The sequence below is a fragment of the Bufo gargarizans genome, chromosome 4, assembly GCF_014858855.1.
Source record: "Bufo gargarizans isolate SCDJY-AF-19 chromosome 4, ASM1485885v1, whole genome shotgun sequence".
In the NCBI taxonomy this organism is placed as follows: Eukaryota; Metazoa; Chordata; class Amphibia; order Anura; family Bufonidae; genus Bufo; species Bufo gargarizans.
Window position 1 is genome coordinate 189,973,124 of NC_058083.1, and position 20,498 is coordinate 189,993,621.

The window sequence follows — 20,498 nt, forward strand, 5'->3', positions numbered from 1 at the left end:
TTTCCTTTCTAAAGTTACTTGCAGCCTGCAACGGGGACACACCCCTAGGGTTTCTGGAGTCGGGACTATCTACTAACCAGGAAGGTGAGCTGGATTAAAGTGTTTCAGTGTTTAAATATACTTTCTGTATGTCTTCTTCGTGTTATTCTAGATATGTGCTTGCTGTCATTCAATAGGAACTTTCATTGTTTACTTTGTCCTGGTCAACTGATTTTCGGCATGGCCCATTGCATCTGTGTGCTCCTCATAGAACAGGGACACAATTTAGGCTCTAGTAGAGGGTGTGTCACCTCAGTTTCAAATATCACTATGTAATGTAGTTGCCCCATAATATAACCATTCCTTTCTTGTGTAAATCCGTCTCTCTCATCCTGAGAAATGCTTCTTTTTATTTTATGCACATACAGTGGCGGAAATAATTATTTGACCCCTCACTGATTTTGTAAGTTTGTCCAATGACAAAGAAATGAAAAGTCTCAGAACAGTATCATTTCAATGGTAGGTTTATTGTAACAGTGGCAGATAGCACATCAAAAGGAAAATCGAAAAAATAACTTTAAATAAAAGATAGCAACTGATTTGCATTTCATTGAGTGAAATAAGTATTTGAACCCCTACCAACCATTAAGAGTTCTGGCTCCCACAGAGTGGTTAGACACTTCTACTCAATTAGTCACCCTCATTAAGGACACCTGTCTTAACTAGTCACCTGTATAAAAGAAACCTGTCCACAGAATCAATCAATCAAGCAGACTCCAAACTCTCCAACATGGGAAAGACCAAAGAGCTGTCCAAGGATGTCAGAGACAAAATTGTAGACCTGCACAAGGCTGGAATGGGCTACAAAACCATTAGCAAGAAGCTGGGAGAGAAGGTGACAACTGTTGGTGCGATTGTTCGAAAATGGAAGGAGCACAAAATGACCATCAATCGACCTCGCTCTGGGGCTCCACGCAAGATCTCACCTCGTGGGGTGTCAATGGTTCTGAGAAAGGTGAAAAAGCATCCTAGAACTACACGGGAGGAGTTAGTTAATGACCTCAAATTAGCAGGGACCACAGTCACCAAGAAAACCATTGGAAACACATTACACCGCAATGGATTAAAATCCTGCAGGGCTCGCAAGGTCCCCCTGCTCAGGAAGGCACATGTGCAGGCCCGTCTGAAGTTTGCCAATGAACACCTGAATGATTCAGAGAGTGACTGGGAGAAGGTGCTGTGGTCTGATGAGACCAAAATAGAGCTCTTTGGCATTAACTCAACTCGCTGTGTTTGGAGGAAGAAAAATGCTGCCTATGACCCCCAAAACACCGTCCCCACCGTCAAGCATGGGGGTGGAAACATTTTGCTTTGGGGGTGTTTTTCTGCTAAGGGCACAGGACAACTTATTCGCATAAACGGGAAAATGGACGGAGCCATGTATCGTGAAATCCTGAGCGACAACCTCCTTCCCTCTGCCAGGAAACTGAAAATGGGTCGTGGATGGGTGTTCCAGCACGACAATGACCCAAAACATACAGCAAAGGCAACAAAGGAGTGGCTCAAGAAGAAGCACATTAAGGTCATGGAGTGGCCTAGTCAGTCTCCGGACCTTAATCCAATCGAAAACCTATGGAGGGAGCTCAAGCTCAGAGTTGCACAGAGACAGCCTCGAAACCTTAGGGATTTAGAGATGATCTGCAAAGAGGAGTGGACCAACATTCCTCCTAAAATGTGCGCAAACTTGGTCATCAATTACAAGAAACGTTTGACCTCTGTGCTTGCAAACAAGGGTTTTTCCACCAAGTATTAAGTCTTTTTTTGTTAGAGGGTTCAAATACTTATTTCACTCAATGAAATGCAAATCAGTTGCTATCTTTTATTTAAAGTTATTTTTTCGATTTTCCTTTTGATGTGCTATCTGCCACTGTTACAATAAACCTACCATTGAAATGATACTGTTCTGAGACTTTTCATTTCTTTGTCATTGGACAAACTTACAAAATCAGTGAGGGGTCAAATAATTATTTCCTCCACTGTAAGGCTTTTTGTGCAACATGGGCAGGGCCATTCTGTTAGGTGCACCTGCCTTCCTCTGTATCTGAAATCTCAGGGACTGTCAGTCAAAATAAGTGGAGGCACTGGGTGGTGTTACTGGCGGAGGAATGGTGCAGCATACTGAGCAGCACTGCCTATAGTGCTCCTAAAACCTTATTTGCATAAAAGTAAAAATAAATATTTATATGAATAAGGCTACATGCACACGTCCGTATGTGTTTTGTGGTCCGCAAATTGCGAATCTGCAAAAAAAAGGATGACATCTGTATGCCATACGTTTTTTTTGCGGATCCATTGTAACAATGCCTAAAACGGACAAGAATAGGACATGTTCTATTGCGGGTCTACGGAACAGACATACTGATGCGGATAGCGCACAGTTTGCTGTCCACATTTTTTTTGCTGACCAATTGAAATGAATGGGTCTGCATCCTATCCGCAAAAAAAAAAAAAAACGGAACGGACATGGAAATAAACAGCGTTCGTGTGCATGTAACCTTAGAGGACTGGTTTTTCACACAAAAAAGGTATGGTTATGTCTCAGGGCACCTGCTCTACATGGCAGTATGCTTCAATATATCATCAACCCATTTACATGAATGCTCAGCACACAAAATATCAGTCTGTACGTACCTGAAGGCTCCATTATAGTCCTGGTACATATCCTTCCCACACTGATTTACACTACTGCCGTTTCCTTTGCACAGATCACAGAGAGAGGCGTTTAAGTTTTCAGCTCCAGGTACACAACTTTTGGAAAAGAACTGACTTACTCCTATAAACAGGAATATCACACGGTATGAATCAGAAGTTTCATAAGCACACATAAATGCGGGGGGGGGGGGGGGGCTACTTTCTGACACTGAACCTAATACTTTGACAACAAAAACAATTTTTGGAAATGTTATAGTGTAATATTGCAATACTGGAAATGTAATGTACTTTTATTATGTACAGTATGATAAGGAAGTTATGATGAGTTTCTAAGGGTCCGTTTACACGTACATGTGTAGGTACATTTGTAGACATGAGTGCTGAACCACAATTTAAGAAGCAACAGTCACATGTAACAATAATTATGCTTTCCTCGCAATTACGGTGGCTTTTGAGATAAACTGTCTTTCGTATGTTTCTACTGTCTCTTACGTGAACGACCAGCAGATGCCTGCTTGGAAAAAGGGGATATCACACTGGTCAAACATTAATTTTTATATACTTTTATATAATCTGTATATACAGTACAGACCAAATGAAAATTGTTATGAAAATTGTAGATTCACACTGAAGGCATCAAAACTATGAATTAACATTTGTGGAAATATATACATAACAAAAAATGTAAAACAACTGAAAATATGTAATATTCTAGGTTCTTCAAAGTAGCCACCTTTTGCTTTGATTACTGCTTTGCACACTCTTGGCTATCTCTTGATGAGCTTCAAGAGGTAGTCACCTGAAATGGTTTTCACTTCACAGGTGTGCCCTGTCAGGTTTAATAAGTGGGATTTCTTGCCTTATAAATGGGGTTGTGACCATCAGTTGCGTTGTGGAGAAGTCAGGTGGATACACAGCTGATAGTCCTACTGAATAGACTGTTAGAATTTGTATTATGGCAAGAAAAAAGCAGCTAAGTAAAGAAAAACGAGTGACCATCATTACTTTAAGAAATGAAGGTCAGTCAGTCTGAAAAATTGGGAAAACGTTGAAAGTATCCCCAAGTGCAGTCACAAAAACCATCAAGCGCTACAAAGAAACTGGCTCACATGCGGACTGCTCCAGGAAAGGAAGACCAAGAGTCACCACTGCTGCGGGGGATAAGTTCATCCGAGTCACCAGCCTCAGAAATCGCAGGTTAACAGCAGCTCAGATTAGAGACCAGGTCAATGCCACACAGAGTTCTAGCAGCAGACACATCTCTAGAACAACTGTTAAGAGGAGACTGTGTGAATCAGGCCTTCATGGTAGAATATCTGCTAGGAAACCACTGCTAAGTACAGGCAACAACCAGAAGATTCTTGTTTGGGCTAAAGAACACAAGGAATGGACATTAGACCAATGGAAATCTGTGCTTTGGTCTGATGAGTCCAAATTTGAGATCTTTGGTTCCAACCACCGTGTCTTTGTGCGACGCAGAAAAGGTGAACGGATGGACTGTACATGCCTGGTTCCCACCGTGAAGCATGGAGGAGGAGGTGTGGTGGTGTGGGGGTGCTTTGCTGGTGACACTGTTGGGGATTTATTCAAAATTGAAGGCATACTGAACCAGCATGGCTACCACAGCATCTTGCAGCGGCATGCTATTCCATCCCATTTGCGTTTAGTTGGACCATCATTTATTTTTCAACAGGACAATGACCCCAAACACACCTCCAGGCTGTGTAAGGGCTATTTGACCATGAAGGAGAGTGATGGGGTGCTGCGCCAGATGACCTGGCCTCCACAGTCACCGGACCTGAACCCAATCGAGATGGTTTGGGGTGAGCTGGACCGCAGAGTGAAGGCAAAAGGGCCAACAAGTGCTAAGCATCTCTGGAAGACCATTTCAGGTGACTACCTCTTGAAGCTCATCAAGAGAATGCCAAGAGTGTGCAAAGCAGTAATCAAAGCAAAAGGTGGCTACTTTGAAGAACCTAGAATATGACATATTTTCAGTTGTTTCACACTTTTTTGTTATGTATATAATTCCACATGTGTCAATTCATAGTTTTGATGCCTTCAGTGTGAATCTACAATTTTTATAGTCATGAAAATAAAGCAAACTCTTAGAATGAGAAGGTGTGTCCAAACTTTTGGTCTGTACTGTACATAGAGGGTGCCCTCAGAATAATTTCCTCTGATGGGTTTAATTCGTTAGTGACCACCCATAGGTGTCTTTACGTCGGTCACTAAGGGGCCTTAGACTTAGGGTCCCCTGTGCAGCGGGGAGCGCGTACCTGGCTCTCACATAAGAGCCGCGGCCCTGCTCTAACAGCCCAGACCGGCAGGAGTGCCGATCTGGGCTGTTTAACACTTTGGCGCCTGCCGCATGTAAAGTTCTGACAGAGGGAGCGGAGTCCCTCTGTCTCCTATTGGCACCCCGCAAATGCGATCACGGGGTGCCAATGGCATCTGTTGTAGGCCCTGGTCCCAGCTGTAGTAATTTCCAGAATACTGCGCAGCCTGGCGCAGCCTGCTGGTCAATGTTAGAATAGCATTGCCATTAAAATGCAATGCACCATAGGGATAATGCACTGCATTTTATTGTGGGACTATTAAGCGGTACAAAAAAAAAAAAAAAAACATTTATTAAATAAAAGAAATTCCATTAAAAAAATACACTTTTTAATGAAAGAAATTGCAAAAATAAAAATCTCCCCCATATCTTTGGTATTGCCGCATCCGTAATGACCTGGACTACATAAAAATCACATAAATTATCCCCTACGGTGAAAAAAAAGACAGAATTGCTAATTTATTCTTAGTTGCCACCGAAAAAACTTAATAACAAGCGACCAACAGCGACATTTACTCGAAAATGATACCAATTAAAAATACAAGTCATCCTGCAAAAATCAAGCCTTCACACAACTCCATAGAAAAAAAAAAAAGTTATGGGTCTTGGGAAGTGGCAATGCAAAAACATTTTTTTCTTTTAAAAAAAGGGGTTTTATTGCAAAAAAGTAGTAAAACATAAAAAATACTATATGTATTTGGTATCACTGTAATCCTACTGACCCAGAGAATAAAGATATTATGTTATTTATACCGAAAAATTAACGCTGTAAAATTTATAACGTAAAAACGCAGTGGCAGTATTGCTTTTTTTCCCATCTCCCTCCCAGAAAGAGTTAATAAAAGTTAATCAGAAAGTTATGTGTACCCTAAAATGGAGCCATTAAAAACTACAAATTGTCCCGCAAAAAAAAAAAAGCCCTCATAAAGCTATATAGACGGAAAATTTTAAAAAGTTATACCTCTTGGAACGCAACTATGAAAAAAGGAAGAAAAACTCTTGGCCATAAAGGCCCAAACAGGCTTGGTCACTAAGGGGTTAAGGAATTTCATCAACTGGATGATTTGATCCAAAATGATATTTTTATTCTTACCTTTTGGTATGTCACAGGCCACAGCAGACATGCGTCCACTATCAAGGAGATACCCAATTGGCACGTTCCATCCTGAAGTCTTCTCATAACCAGTGTGACAAGACTTGGTGCCTTCCAGACTATTTATGGTGATACTGGAATTCTTCCTGACAACAGCCACAGCATAATATGAAGTCCCTGCACCTGTAGATGACATTATCTACATAAAAATCTTAACAGAAAACACTTAGGCTGCATTTGGCCCAAATTCTTGATGGGCAAAATGAATTTTTTTTTACATATCGGTCTGGTAAGTAATGTAGAGCATTATAAATATACAGCGTCTAGAATGGGAATTAAACTATGAGATGTGCAGAGTATGTTGTGATACTAACCTTGATCATATACTTCTCCAACTACTGGCTTTAGGTTGTACCACCTGCCAGCTTTATACGTGAGGATGCCACTGACAGTAACTGCATCTGCCTTATTATCCTGTATAAAAATATAAAGTTACAGATGAGCAAATTTCCCAAAATTCTGTTCTGTTCTGTCGGATTAATGTGGTCCAAAGTGCCTCAGTTTCCCTGAAAAGTCATTGACAACACTTGGAAGTCTCCTAGGACTGAAGAGGATTTGTGAATGATGTGATGAAGATGATGGTGATTCACAATTTACTGTCAGAAACGGAACAGAAGCACTCACTCCCAGCAATGGCGAACACACTGGGGGATATTTACTAAGCATGTTGCACCAGAATGGTGGTGTAAAATGCGCCAAAAAGAATGATGTTTTGATTTGCGCCAAATATATCAACCGTTTTCTCCAGAATTTTCACCATAAAGAATACAACACGCCAGAAATGAGTTATAAATGTCAGTGGGCGGGGCTATCAAATTGGCACATTTTACACCTCATTTATCATCCTCTTATCGGCAGAAATGGCTCAAATTGTTGCAGACAATTAACCAAGCATATGTGGTGGTGTTTTGTGTAAAACGTTGCATTTATGGCATAAAGATGCGACCATTGTCAAAAAGTCACATTTATGAAAATAAGTGATAGGTAAGTATTAAAACAGGACGCATTTACATCGTAGGCTACCTTCACACTAGCGGCAGCCTTCTCCGGCAGGCTGTTCCGGCGGGAGAACAGCCCACAGGATCCGTGCTGCCGCTAGTGCGCCGTGCCGCTAGAAGTCCGCTCCGGCCCCATTGACTATAATGGGGGCGGGCCAGAGGTCCGATGCAGCTCGGCAAACATGCAGAGAGGCGGCCGGAATAAAACTACAACATGCTGCGGTTTTATTCCGGCCGCCTCTCCCGACGGAACAGCCTGCAGGAGAAGGATGCCGCTAGTGTGAAAGTAGCCTAATACAAATAAGCAGGGTTTTCTCAGTAAATTGACATTCAACAAAAACGTCCTGAATCTGAGACAAAAGTCACTTCAAAAGACGCAAATATGTTTCAAAAGTTGCAAGAGCAATCTGGCAGGGTGGCTGAAATGGTGCGTTTTGGTTTAAAAAAGTCACATTTTAGTGCTTTTGGCATTAAAATGTTGCAAATTGAGTGAAAAAGGCCAATAATCAAGTTTATATTTTAAAAGGTCACATTTTAAAAGTGGCGTGCGCCTTTTGATATATGAGGTGAAATAAATCACCACTTTTGACTAAGGCTACGTCTACAGGACGACATTTGTTGCGTGACATTTTGTTGCACCAATGTCACGCGGAAATTTTTATTATGGCAGTCTATAGTGTCGCACTGCAACATGCTGCGACTGCGACGCGACAGTCGCAGAAAATCCATTCGAGATGGATTTTTCTGCAACTGTTGCGTCGCAGTCGCAGCATGTTGCATGTTGCAGTGCGACACCATAGACTGCCATTATAAAAATTGTTGCGTGACATTGGTGCAACAAAATGTTGCGCTACAAATGTTGCAGTGTAGTTGTGCCCTATCTGTCGCGCGACAAATGTCGTTGTGGAGACGTAGCCTTAAAGTCTGACTTCAGTATCTCTCAAAGGCCTCATGCACACGGCCGTTGTGCAGCCATTCTAATGCACTGGCAGCATTCGTGCGGCAGCCAAGACGGATCGAGACCTATTGAACTTGAATGGGTCCGTAATCCGTCCCCACCGTAAAAAAATAGAACATGTTCTGTTTTTTTGCGCTGAGGAGGCATGGACAGAAACACCACGGAAGCACTCCGTACAGCTCTCGATCCGTGCTTCCGTTACATTCCGCACCGCCTCTCCCGGATTGCGGACTCATCATTGCTTTCATCATTTCCTTCTATACTATTAAATGGGATGTGCCTAGCCTATTCGTGCTCCCACAGTTCACGCCCTAGAGAGGCCGGTTCCTTTTCCTATAGCGTGCAAGCACGCCACTGATGCTGGATTGCAGGGTGGTCGTGACTATGGAAATGAGAAGTGTATAATGTGATGGAAAAATTAGTCTAGCCAGCAAAGGGAGCAATATGGACAATCACAATACTCTATGCACGTTATGGCACATCCGGCTGTTGACTGTATCCGGTGTATGGAACGCAGCAGGCGCCGGCTCGGCGGGACGCATGCGCAGACGGCACATCCGGACGCCGTTCGCTCGTGGCGTCCTTAACCAGTTACATATGTATATTTTATATATACATATGTATATTTTTTGGTCAGGCCCAAAGTGTTATGCACCTCCTACCCCTCTCTCCTCCTCCATGTCAATGAGGTGGTCACCACCCCCTCCTCTCGTATGGGGACCTGAGACGCAGGTAAAAGCTATTATTATTTGATTACTCAGTATATATATATCTGATTATGGGTCATTGAGGATCAGGCACTCCTGAGGAAGCCAGCGAGTCTGGCGATACGCGTTGGGCTTTTTTCCTGACCACCACGCACGCCCCCCATCATGCAATTTTTATGATAAGTATTTGAGCCTTATTCATTGTTGATGGATTACATGCACTTTATAATGTTATATGCTTATTGATGTGGGGGTTTGTCTATGTGTTTGTGGTGAGCAAGGGTGGCATGTGCTGATACATGGTTCACATGGCCTTGATTTGTTGTATACAACGATTTTAACTTTTCTGTGTTGTGTCTGTCTTCTCGAATACATTTTTTATATTTTAGATGTGCGGCTCCTGTTTCGGTATTCTTTTTCTTTTTTTGCTTCATTGTGTATTGCATACCGTGAGCCGGCACTCTTCCTTTTTTATTGTTGGATGTGCCCCCATTCTTTGAATTGCATGGACAATCACAATACATTAGTAAGTGCCTTGTATTAGCTTTCTCTACATAATAAATGTTATTTGCTGAAGTGTCTATTTGTGACTCACCTTCACAAGTTTTATACAGTTTAATGGTGAAGTTCCTTCAACACAGGACAAAGAAGGGACAATTTTTGCTTCAGCGAAGGTTGCTTTCATGTTGTCACATTTTTTCTTCTCTTTGTCAGAGACTGTACACCATCGGATTTCATTCAGACAAAAGACTGACAAAAACAAAGTGCACAGAGTCAAATTTACATAGTTTTTGTCTTATTTGATTATTTTCTGACAAACTTTTATTTGTATATTTTTTTATCAAATTGTCTCAAACTCATGCTGCTACATCACACATAGGGTAATTTAACACAGTTTTCATATATATATCTTTTCATTTTTGTTTTCATTTGTGTTTCACTTTCCTTTATATTATTTATATTTGGGTCATTGTTTTAATTTTAATATTAAAGGTTATGTTTTAGAATAGTGGCACTCAGTGATTCAGGAATTTTCTATACCACAATTTTTTATTGCATGCCCAGACGGGTTATTGTCTGATATGTGAATTTTTATTATTACAGAAGAAAGCAAGTGGACACCTAGTCCTACCAGACTATCGAAGGCAATTACAAAACTATCCATATTTAATGGTAGCTAGAAATTGCCTCTTACAACAAAAATATCTGCGAAGTGAAGATGGAAGATGCAAAATGATTTTCAGAGACTCCTCTGGATCCCCAAGCAAACAGAAGCCAACAATCTATCTAACCCTCTCCTTAGGGGTAAAAAATGTTTTCCACCCCCTTTCCATTAACTTGGGCCTCCCTTTTACCCTGTTTGTCTGAACAAAACTCTTTTGTATCTGGCAATCTGTGGAACTGTCTTACACATAAAACAAATGCAGATTTTATGTCTCTAAAATTAGTACCTGGAGAGCAATATACCTGTAATTTAGCACCCTCTTTTCCTACCTCTTAAAGGGGTTCTCCGGGAATTACAAAAATGAAAATGCTTAAATAATACTTTATTATAAATATATTCCCAAATACCTTTCATTAGTTATAATGGCTCGTTTTGTCTAGGGAGCAATCATCAGGAGAAACAAAATGGCCGCTGCCCTATTAGTACACCATAAACCTGTCCTAATCACACAGGAGGACAAGTTACTTCACAACACTGAGCTAATGAGCAGCCTCATCCTCCTCTCTGATCTACTTTTCTACATTTTATTTCTCCTAATGATTGCTCCCTAGACAAAACAAACCAATTTAGCTAATGAAAGGTATTTAGGAATATATTTATAATAAAGTAAAATGTAGGTATTTTCATTTTCTTAAATCCCGGAGAAACCCTTTAACTTCCAAAGTCTATTAAGATATATCTTTAAACTAGGTACAGCTAATAGAGAACTTACCTGAATTGAAAAAAAATATGATATTTACAAGGTTTCTAAAAACATAAACTATCTGCTGTATATTATAGTCTCACCTATTTTTGGAAGAAACCTCCACCACTCCCTTATTCTTTACCTCATAGGAATCAGAATTGGGGATATGCTTAACTGAGAACTAAAAGACATTTGCACTTTTCCACGTTTTTTCCAGGTGCATAAAAATTCAACAAAACCACTATAGGCTCCTAACTTACCAGAAATGTTATACCAACAAGGTCTTACGAATAGCAAATTATGTTATAGATGCACTTCAGCAGTTTGACTCACATATCTGTTGGGCAACAACAGGCAATTTGCTAACAAAATTTCACATTAACCATTGAACTCGTACCATTGGAACTGCCTTCACAATTAAATAAACCATCCTAGAAATCATTGATTACTCATCTGGTAGCAGGTGCCAAATGTTTACTACCACTGATATGGCTAAAACAAAACCCACCCTCAACTTCACAATGGTTTGATAAAATTAATTAAATATACCACATGGAGGAATTGACCAGTTGACAAGACCACTCTCATGACTAGTAACAAAAACACGTTGGGCTGTTGGCCACAATATACTAATAAGAAACTGTGATGCATTCTTCTTGGGGAGAGGGGTGAGGAGGAGGATGGAAAAGTAAGGAATCCAAGATATCAGTGTGGCAAACTCAGAGACAAGACATGACTAAAAGAAGAGAATGTCTACATCAGAGTAAGATTCTCCTGCCGCATTCTCCTGTATATTTGGTAGTACTGAAAGTCCAGACAGCATGCTGAATGTAGAACTGGCTTGGTGCTGTGGCCTGTGTCTCATCTCCTCAGTCCCCTGCTCCATATCTTAGGCTACTTTCACACTGGCGTTTTGGTTTCCGTTTGTGAGATCTGCTCAGGGATCTCACAAGTGGTCCAAAACGGATCAGTTTTGCCCTTAATGCATTCTAAATGGATAAGTATCCGCTCAAAATGCATCAGTTTGGCTCTGTTCCGCCTCCGTTCCGCTTGAGGGGCGGACACCAAAACGCTGCTTGTAGCATTTTGGTGTCCGTCTGACAAAACTGAGCCAAACGGATCTTTCCTGACACACAATGTAAGTCAATGGGGATGGATCCGTTTTCAGTGACACAATCTGGCACAATAGAAAACTGATCCGTCCTCCATTGACTTTCAATGGTGTTCAAGACGGATCCGTTTTGGCTATGTTAAAGATAATACAAACGGATCCGTTCAGAACGGATGCAGACGTTTGTATTATCTGAACGGATCCGTCTGTGCAGATCCATGATGGATCCGCACCAAACGCGAGTGTGAAAGTAGCCTTAATTAGACCCAACTGTCGGAAGAAGAGTACAGAAAATGGCGGCTGGTGCTGGTCATCGCAGAAGGGCAGCTTTTGGGGAGGTGCAGATATAACCAGGGTTATCTTGACTCCAGGAGCACTAGGATGGTCACTTGAACACTTTGTTGTATTACTGTAATGTGATTTGTTTGCATAAGGCCTCATGCCCACGATAGTTTGATTTTTCAATTCCGCAAATTGTGCGTCCGCCCCAAAAAACGGATGTGGCATCCATTTTTTTTTTTTGGAGGATCAGTTTTTTTTCACAGATCCCTTGTAATAAATGCCTATCCTTGTCTGCAAATGTAAAAAGCAGGACATGCACTATTTTGCTGAAGGGAAACACGGACAACAGACGCGGAACACAAATTGATGAACTATCAGCTTTTTTTGCTGACCCATTGAAATGAATTGGTCCCCATGTTATTCGCAAAAAAACGGAACGGAGGCTGAGAAAAACAACTGTCGTGTGCATGAGGCCTCACACTGTTAAGCCAGTCAAGATGACATCATCTACATCTGTATCTGTGCTGCCGGGACAGTATTCTACTCTGCACTGTGGTATTTGGTTCTGCTAAGGCAGTATTCACTGTGGTATTGCTGGCCTTGCCTACTTGTATTGGCCCTGTCGTCTGTCAATTTGGACCTGCCTAGAGCACGAGGCCACTTTTAACTTTTTTTTTACAGGGCCAATTTAAGTTTCAAGTCTACGCTGCTGGGCAGTGGGCTAGGCTTCTCCTGCAGTTATCTTTTAGCAATATAATAAGTGACCTAAACCCTGCCTCTTTTCTCTAATCTATTGTTCAAATGCAGTGAAAGGGGTAAAGCAGGAACAAAATGTGTGTCAGGGTAATACACAGAAGACTATTTTGTATTGCGTTGAAATATTAAATAGAAAATGATGAAGGGATGGCAGGCTAAAGGGGGTTATTTATTATTAGATTTACGCCAATTTTTGCATATATCTGTTGCAGATTCTGTCGCAAAGGGGATTTGCAGCCGAATCTGCAACTTTTCTCTGCTCACACCAGGTCTATAAAAGGGGGTGTGGAGTGGGCGGGGAACGGTAATTAATCATCAATACAACACGAAATTGTGCGTTTTTGGGAGATGTAGGAAGGTGCAAGGGTCCGCCGTTGACGGAAGGTATGTGTCACCGAGGTTCCTTGCCTCAGTGAAGTAAGAGCCGGTATTTTCAAGTGTCAGCGGCAGCTAGTGCTGGTTGACACGTTGCTATTTTAGTATGGCTGTAAGCTGATCGGGGCCAGCTCTAACTGGGAGTAGCCAAAGTGCTGGGTGGGTGGCTTCTCCCCACGCTCCAGGCCGGGTCTTTAATGGCCTATATCAAACCCAGCCAGCAGTCTCAGCTGGGTGTGGATTACTCCTCTCTGACAGTGGAGCACAGTCAGTCCCTGTGTGTTTTGGGATCTGAAAACTTGTGCCGTCCAAAAGGGCTGGGAGCCGCATGCTGAGAAACAGGCCCCTAAAACCTGTTGTGGACCACAGATGAAGAAACTGCAAACTAGGTGAAGGTTTTTGTTCTGTGGACTTTTCATGGTGTGAACAAACACCTACACTGCAAAATGTCACTATTAGTTTTTCCTTGTGTGAATAAAAACACTGAACTGTTTAACTTAAAGACTTTGTGGTTGCCTCTATACTGCGTCTGCTAGCCTGTCTACCAGAACAAATCTCCACAGAGATTAATCATAATTCAGTTAAGACCCAAGTAGTATGGGATGCATTTAAGGCCTTTATGAGAGGGATTTTTGTTAGTAATATCTTTAATTTAAGGAAAGACTATAGTGTCAAGGAGAAGGCTTTAAAAGAAGCAGCGACAGCAGCCATGAATGACTTTTCTAAGAACAGAATATAAGTAAATAGAAGAGCCATGGAGAAAGCGAGTCAAGCATATTCTGACTTTTTGCTTGATAAGCCAAGCAGAGGCTATTTTTTCAAGGTCAGAAATATTTTACTGAATCAGGTCACCGAGGAAAAACTTTGTTGAGGGTGATCTCTAATCAAGATAAAAAAAAAAACAGATAGGTAGATTCCGCTTAATAGATAAGTAGAATTGTTAATGATCAGGAGTCTATGAAGGGTATTTTTTTTAATCATTTTTCAGATTTATAAAAAGCAGATACTAATGTCACTGATGAAATGATGGATTCCTATTTGGATGCTATTTCCTTTCTAGTTCTTACAGATACTCAAAGAGAATCGCTTGAGGCAGATTTCTCCTTACAAGAAGTAGAGGCTGCAATTAAGGCATGCTCCGGTAATTCCTTCCCTGGGTCAGATGGATTTCCATATGAATTTTATCGTAGATATAGGGAAGTTATCGGGAGGGGGGGGGGGGAAGCAGAGCTGGCTGCAGAGCTGAGTGGAAGCAGGGTGGTGGAGCTCTGCATACAGCCGGACTGAAAAACATCATAACTCCGCAAAATCTGGATTTATCATTATAAAACCTACGGCTACAGAATTAAGACACCGACTGGAACCAAAAGATACCAAACTTTATTGTATTTTAGGGTGGTTTGAGTATGCGGCCTGCGGCACAGCCTGAAGCACCGGGCTGTATTTTGGCCTAAAGCTGTAACTATCAGGCCATTCATTGGTGTCCCCCCGCACCACCACAGCTCAAAATATAAGCGGTCAGCTAATGCGGTCCTGCACCCTTATTATAGGACATTCTGAGCCGGGGATAGCTGGTATTAACGGCGCGACCCGGTGAAGTAACGATCTGACAGCCGACTACAGCCTACCGCGGATAGACCGGACCACAAGCGGTGACAGCACATCTACATCGCTGACCAGGAGACAAGCTGCCGGCACTGTTGCAATCGTGACAGCGCTGCTGAAGCCTCGCCGCTTCAAGAAAGAACCGCCGCAACGCAAGTTATAGTGGAGTCAAGCAGAGCCGCCTCAAGTGCTGGGATCGCTGCGCTAGATAACAGGGGACAGAGCCAAGCTAAGGTGCTGATACATACAAAGACAGCACCCAAATAAAGGTACTGGGTACTAGCTTGATAGGTGCCGATAACCCAGCCGGGTCCCGATCTCACAGACCCTGCTACCTGCATAAGGAATAGCGCCCTATTCAGGACATACTGAAGCGCAGCATATAACCAGTGGCTGCTATCTCCATATCGCATAGAGCGCAGGAAGACAGCGCTGATAAAAGTAATAAGCTGTAGTCTGAAACGCTGGCTAGTGATAACAGCCAGCTGATACAGCGATATAAGCTCCTACTAAGAGTACAGTTAACCCCTTATAATTGACTGCACCTTTAACTGTCCACAAGATTGTGATAGGGTCCTGCAGCTGACAGTGCCAGAGACCTATATTTGAACCTGCCAGAAGAAGAGGTGGTGCTGTTCCTATATAAGATCTGATATACACAGTACAATAATAAATTAGCTTTTAGTAGTCTGCGTAATCTTACAAGACGGGTCTAAGTTTTGTCCTTCAGTGATGTGATGAAATACTAAAGATGCTGAGTCTATGACCAGACCAAGTCAATACCCACTCATGCGAATAATACAGCGTATTTTAAATCAGCTGTCTCTTACATCTCCACCTATATAGAAGCTCCTCTAAAACTGATAGCATACGGCACCACGTTACAGTAGCGTCTTCTTGTCAACAGCATTACTAGACCATGGGGAAACCAAGAGGATATACTGAGGAAAGCAGACCCTCTAAAACACCCAAAAAATCCTCCGACTCAAGCAAGCCTTTAACCTCAATCCCGCTTGAACCCTAATATGTAAGTGGGACCCTGAAGAAAAAAAGCTAATTCTTTCGTCCCCAGGGTTTGGGATCGGGGTCCGACAGTGAAGAGGAGGCCTTCTCCCAAGACCAAGATGACCAGGATGATCTAAGAAGATATATCAAAACATTACCTACAGCAGAAAATATGAGGGACATGTTTAAGGAACTCACAAGCACAATAAAATCCGAACTCGCGAAATTAAAATCAGATATTAAACAAATATATTCCAGAGTTAATACACTAGAGGAATCAAATGAAAAAATCAACCAACATGCCTCACATCTTGAGCAAACAGTCAAATCCCCCAAAAAAGAAATGTACGAACTACGTTTACATATTGACGACCTAGAAAACAGGTCCAGACGTAACAACTTAAGAGTGAGAGGCCTATCAGAAGAAGCGGAGGATAAAAATATCTCTGAAGTCCTGACAAAGATCTTCTTGGAGCTTCTGGGCAAGGAGAGTACCTGCGATCTCGGGATAGAGAGGACCCACAGGGTCTTTCGTCCCAGAGAGGCCCCCAGAGACATTCTCTGCTACATTCTTAGCTTTCACATCAAAGAAGAAATCCTGAGAAAAGCCTTGTTAGTAGTCTTGCTAGTAGTATACAATACGAAGGAGGCAGGGGCGTCGCTAGGTTAAAACATTCGGGGCCTGGGCCCCGGATGTTTTGTCCCATGCCCCGAATGTCCTGCCTGCCTGCTAGATGCAACTGTATTGCCGTACACAGAACGGCAAATACAATTGAATCTTATACTGGGAACAGGCGAAGGACCTTTGGTGACATCACAGGTCATGTGATCAGCAAAACAGGCTGTGATAGGATGACCTGGATGATGTCACCATCCAGGTCATCCTATCACAGCCTGTTTTGCTGATCACATGGCCTGTGATGTCACCAAAGGTCTTTCGCCTCTTCCCAGTTCAGGATTGGACCGGAGTCAAGAGGAGAAGGAGCCTAATAGTGATGTCTGTACAGGCGAGGTAAGTGAAGGGAGAGGCAGAGAAATGCTGGGAGTTGTAGTTATTTAACTGGGATGTATTTTAGGGCTGAAGGGAGGGATGTTATTGACATGGAACTGTGTGCTTGAGGTGGCTGGGGGAGGGAGGGATGTTATTTACATGGGACTGTATGTTGAAAGTGGATGGTGGGGGGGAATGATGTTTATGTACATGGGACTTAATGTTTAGGGTCCGTTCACACTTGCGTTTGGTGATCCGCTTGTGAGATCCGTTTCAGGTCTCTCACAAGCAGCCCCAAATGCATCAGTTTAACCCCAATGCATTCTGAATGGATGCGGATCCATTCAGAATGCATTCGTTCGGCTCCGTGCGGTCCCCGGTTCCATTTTGGAGGCGGACCTCAAAATGCTGCAAGCAGCGTTTTTTGTGTCCGCATGGCCTTGCGGAGCCAAACGCATCCGTCCTGACAATGTAAGTCAATGGGGACGGATCCCTTTGCATTGACACAAAATGGTGCAATTGTAAACGGATCCGCCCCCCATTGACTTTCAATGTAAGTCAGGACGGATCCGTATTGGGACTTAGAAATTCAAATCTAATACAAACAAATTGGTCCTGAACGGATGCATTCGTTTGTATTATATCGGTGCGGATCCGTCCTGTACAAGTACATGAACGCAAGTGTGAAAGTAGCCTTAGGGGGTGATGTTTACATGGGATTGTGCGTTGGAGGCGGCTAGGGAAGAGGTGATATTATTTACATGGGACTGTATGGTGGAGGGAGGATTATAACTGCAGGGGGCACTGCAAATCCAGGGGACATTATAGGCGTTCTTATTACTACTGGGGGCTCTATAGGAGGGTCTTGTAGATCTGCCTTATTTCTACTAAGCGCACTATGGGGGCCTTATTACTACTGTGGGGTCTGTAGGGAGCTTTATTGCCACTGGGGGAACAATAGGGGGCCTTATTTCTACTAGGGACTCTGTGAGGGTATTATTAATATGGGAGGGCATTGTTGAGGAGCATTATCACGGTTGGGGCAGTGTTACTAATAAGGACATTCTAGAAGGGAATTACTATTGGTGGGACTATGAGGAGCACTATTACTATGGGGGGCAGTAATGTTTCTTTAGGATAGTATTTGGGGGTATGGGGGGGGGGGGGTTGAGGTTTTGGCATAGAAAGCAGCAGGATAACACTGTGGGGACTCCAGTTGGGGGATAATGATAGAAAGTGAGGAAGCTAAGATGTCTGTGTGTCACACTCTGCAGAGACGAGGCGGCTGAGAGAAGTTGTCCAGACCGAGAAGATGATGACAGAGAGGAGATGTCACCTGGAGGCCCTGGATGTGACAGGTAAGTGCCGCTGTATAGCAAGTACAGCATAGTGCGGGGGGGGGGGCATATTTATTGGGGCTTGTGCCCCGGATCTTTTGAGACCCTAGCAACGCCCCTGGAAGGAGGAGAGATCTCGATCTATCAGGATTTCTCAAAATTCAGGCTGGATAAAAGAAGACAGCTGATGCCCTTTACTAGAGCCCTCAGAGAAAACGGAATCAAGTATAGGTGGTTATATCCATTCGGGATCCTAGTAACCCAAAACAGCAGACCTTTCACTATTAGGTCAATTGATGAACTCTTTTCAGTTCTCCCAAAGCTGAATATAGGTCAAATTGAAATTCCTGACTGGACTTTCTTCTCCTCAGAAGATTTCCCTGACCTACCGAGAGTGGATAGATGGGAGAAGATCACCACCCCCAAACAGAGAAGAAATGAAGAATACGAACTTTCTCAACCAAGGGCCCCTAGGAAGAACGTGAGAGGGTTCACACCGGGCTGATGATAGCCCCATATCTTTTTGTTTTGCTTAACTTGCTTTAGTTTGATTCTGAAAATGGGGTGTATGACGCCCAATGTGATTCAAACTGTTTAAATGTTACATTGTTTACTTAAGTTGACTTGGTTTGGTCAGTGGTCTTAGTTTCTGGAATCTAGATCCGAGATCACTCACCTAATTGGCATTTCAAACTGCCAATCTGTAGTTTACTTACTCCTTCATTTAGGAATAAGTTATTCTGTTCTCTTACACACATAACTTACATCCTGTTACCACTTGACTAATTTATAGTCACCCCCCCTTAAGTGGTGCGAAATCTAGCACCTTAAACTCTGCTCTGCGGAGAAGTTTCTTTGATCTTCTCTACAGACCAGACGCTACTTGTTTCTTTTTCTTTTTCAGTACCATACTCTGACACTGAGGTGTACTGAAAAATGCTATTTAGTTTACAATTGTTCAAGTTTTTACCAGCCAATAACACTCATAGCTACTGTCCCTTACTACTTGCATAATGACAGATTTCACATGTGTTACTTTTGACGCTAACGGTCTAAATATTCCGTCCAAAAGAGGCCAAATCCTAAAAATATTTCATAAAAGAAAGATTGACATACTTTTCATACAAGAGACCCACTTTAAGAAATCTTACACCCCTATAACCAAACACCATTACTACACACAGTGGTTTAATGCCTGCTCACCCACTAAAAAAAGGAAAGGCGTCTCCGTAGTGTTCCGCAAACACCTGAAATTTACCAAAACTGACATTCTATCTGAACCTGATGGCAGATTCATATTTATCAAAGGGAAGATAGGGGATAAGTTGTTCACCTTTGCCAATATTTATGCCCCAACACCAAACAGTCTTCATTTTTCAAGTTCGTTTTTGATAAACTAGATCCATTCTTGGATGGGAGTCTGATTGTTGGAGGCGATTTCAATGTTGCTTTGGAACCTAATGTGGACACATCCCATGGCAGATCCAAAGTTCAATTCCAACGACTTAGAATGATTAACCACCTCAGCTCCCCTAGCTTAAACCCCCTTAATGATCAGGCCACTTTTTACACTTCTGCACTACACTACTTTCACCGTTTATTGCTCAGTCATGCAACTTACAACCCAAATGAATTTTACCTCCTTTTCTTCTCACTAATAGAGCTTTCATTTGGTGGTATTTCATTGTTGCTGACATTTTTACTTTTTTTGTTATTAATCGAAATTTAACGAAATTTTAGCAAAAAAATGACATTTTTCACTTTCAGTTGTAAAGTTTTTATTAAAAAAACGACATCTATATATACATTTTTCTCTAAATTTATTGTTCTACGTGTCTTTGATAAAAAAAATGTTTGGGTAAAAATATACAAACTATGGTACAAAAATGTGAATTTCCTTTTTTTGAAGCAGCTCTGACTTTCTGAGCACCTGTCATGTTTCCTGAGGTTCTACAATGCCCAGACACCAAACAGTCTTAATTTTTCAAGTTAGTTTTTGATAAACTAGATCCATTCTTGGATGGGAGTCTGATTGTTGGAGGCGATTTCAATGTTGCTTTGGAACCTAATGTGGACACATCCCATGGCAGATCCAAAGTTCCATTCCGCCGACTTAGGATGATTAAAAAACTATTTCATCAATACCAACTGGTCGATGCATGGAGGGCACTAAACCCGACAGCCAGAGACTTCTCATACTTCTCTAAGGTTCACAAGTCCTATTCAAGAATAGATTACTTACTAATTGGCCAAAGAGAATTAGGCAATATAAGAAAAATAG

General features: G+C 42.2%; 1 protein-coding gene across 1 annotated transcript in view; it reads right to left on the minus strand.

Moving 5' to 3' along the window:
* LOC122936187 (melanotransferrin-like) overlaps positions 1-20,498 on the minus strand; it is a 141,778-nt gene that overhangs the window by 65,534 nt on the left and 55,746 nt on the right. The window contains exons 2-5 of the mRNA XM_044292268.1: positions 9,441-9,595; positions 6,497-6,596; positions 6,123-6,305; positions 2,671-2,812 (exon numbers count right to left, since the gene is read on the minus strand). Of these exons, the coding sequence (XP_044148203.1) occupies positions 2,671-2,812; positions 6,123-6,305; positions 6,497-6,596; positions 9,441-9,595 (580 nt within the window). The remainder of the gene's footprint in view (positions 1-2,670; positions 2,813-6,122; positions 6,306-6,496; positions 6,597-9,440; positions 9,596-20,498) is intronic.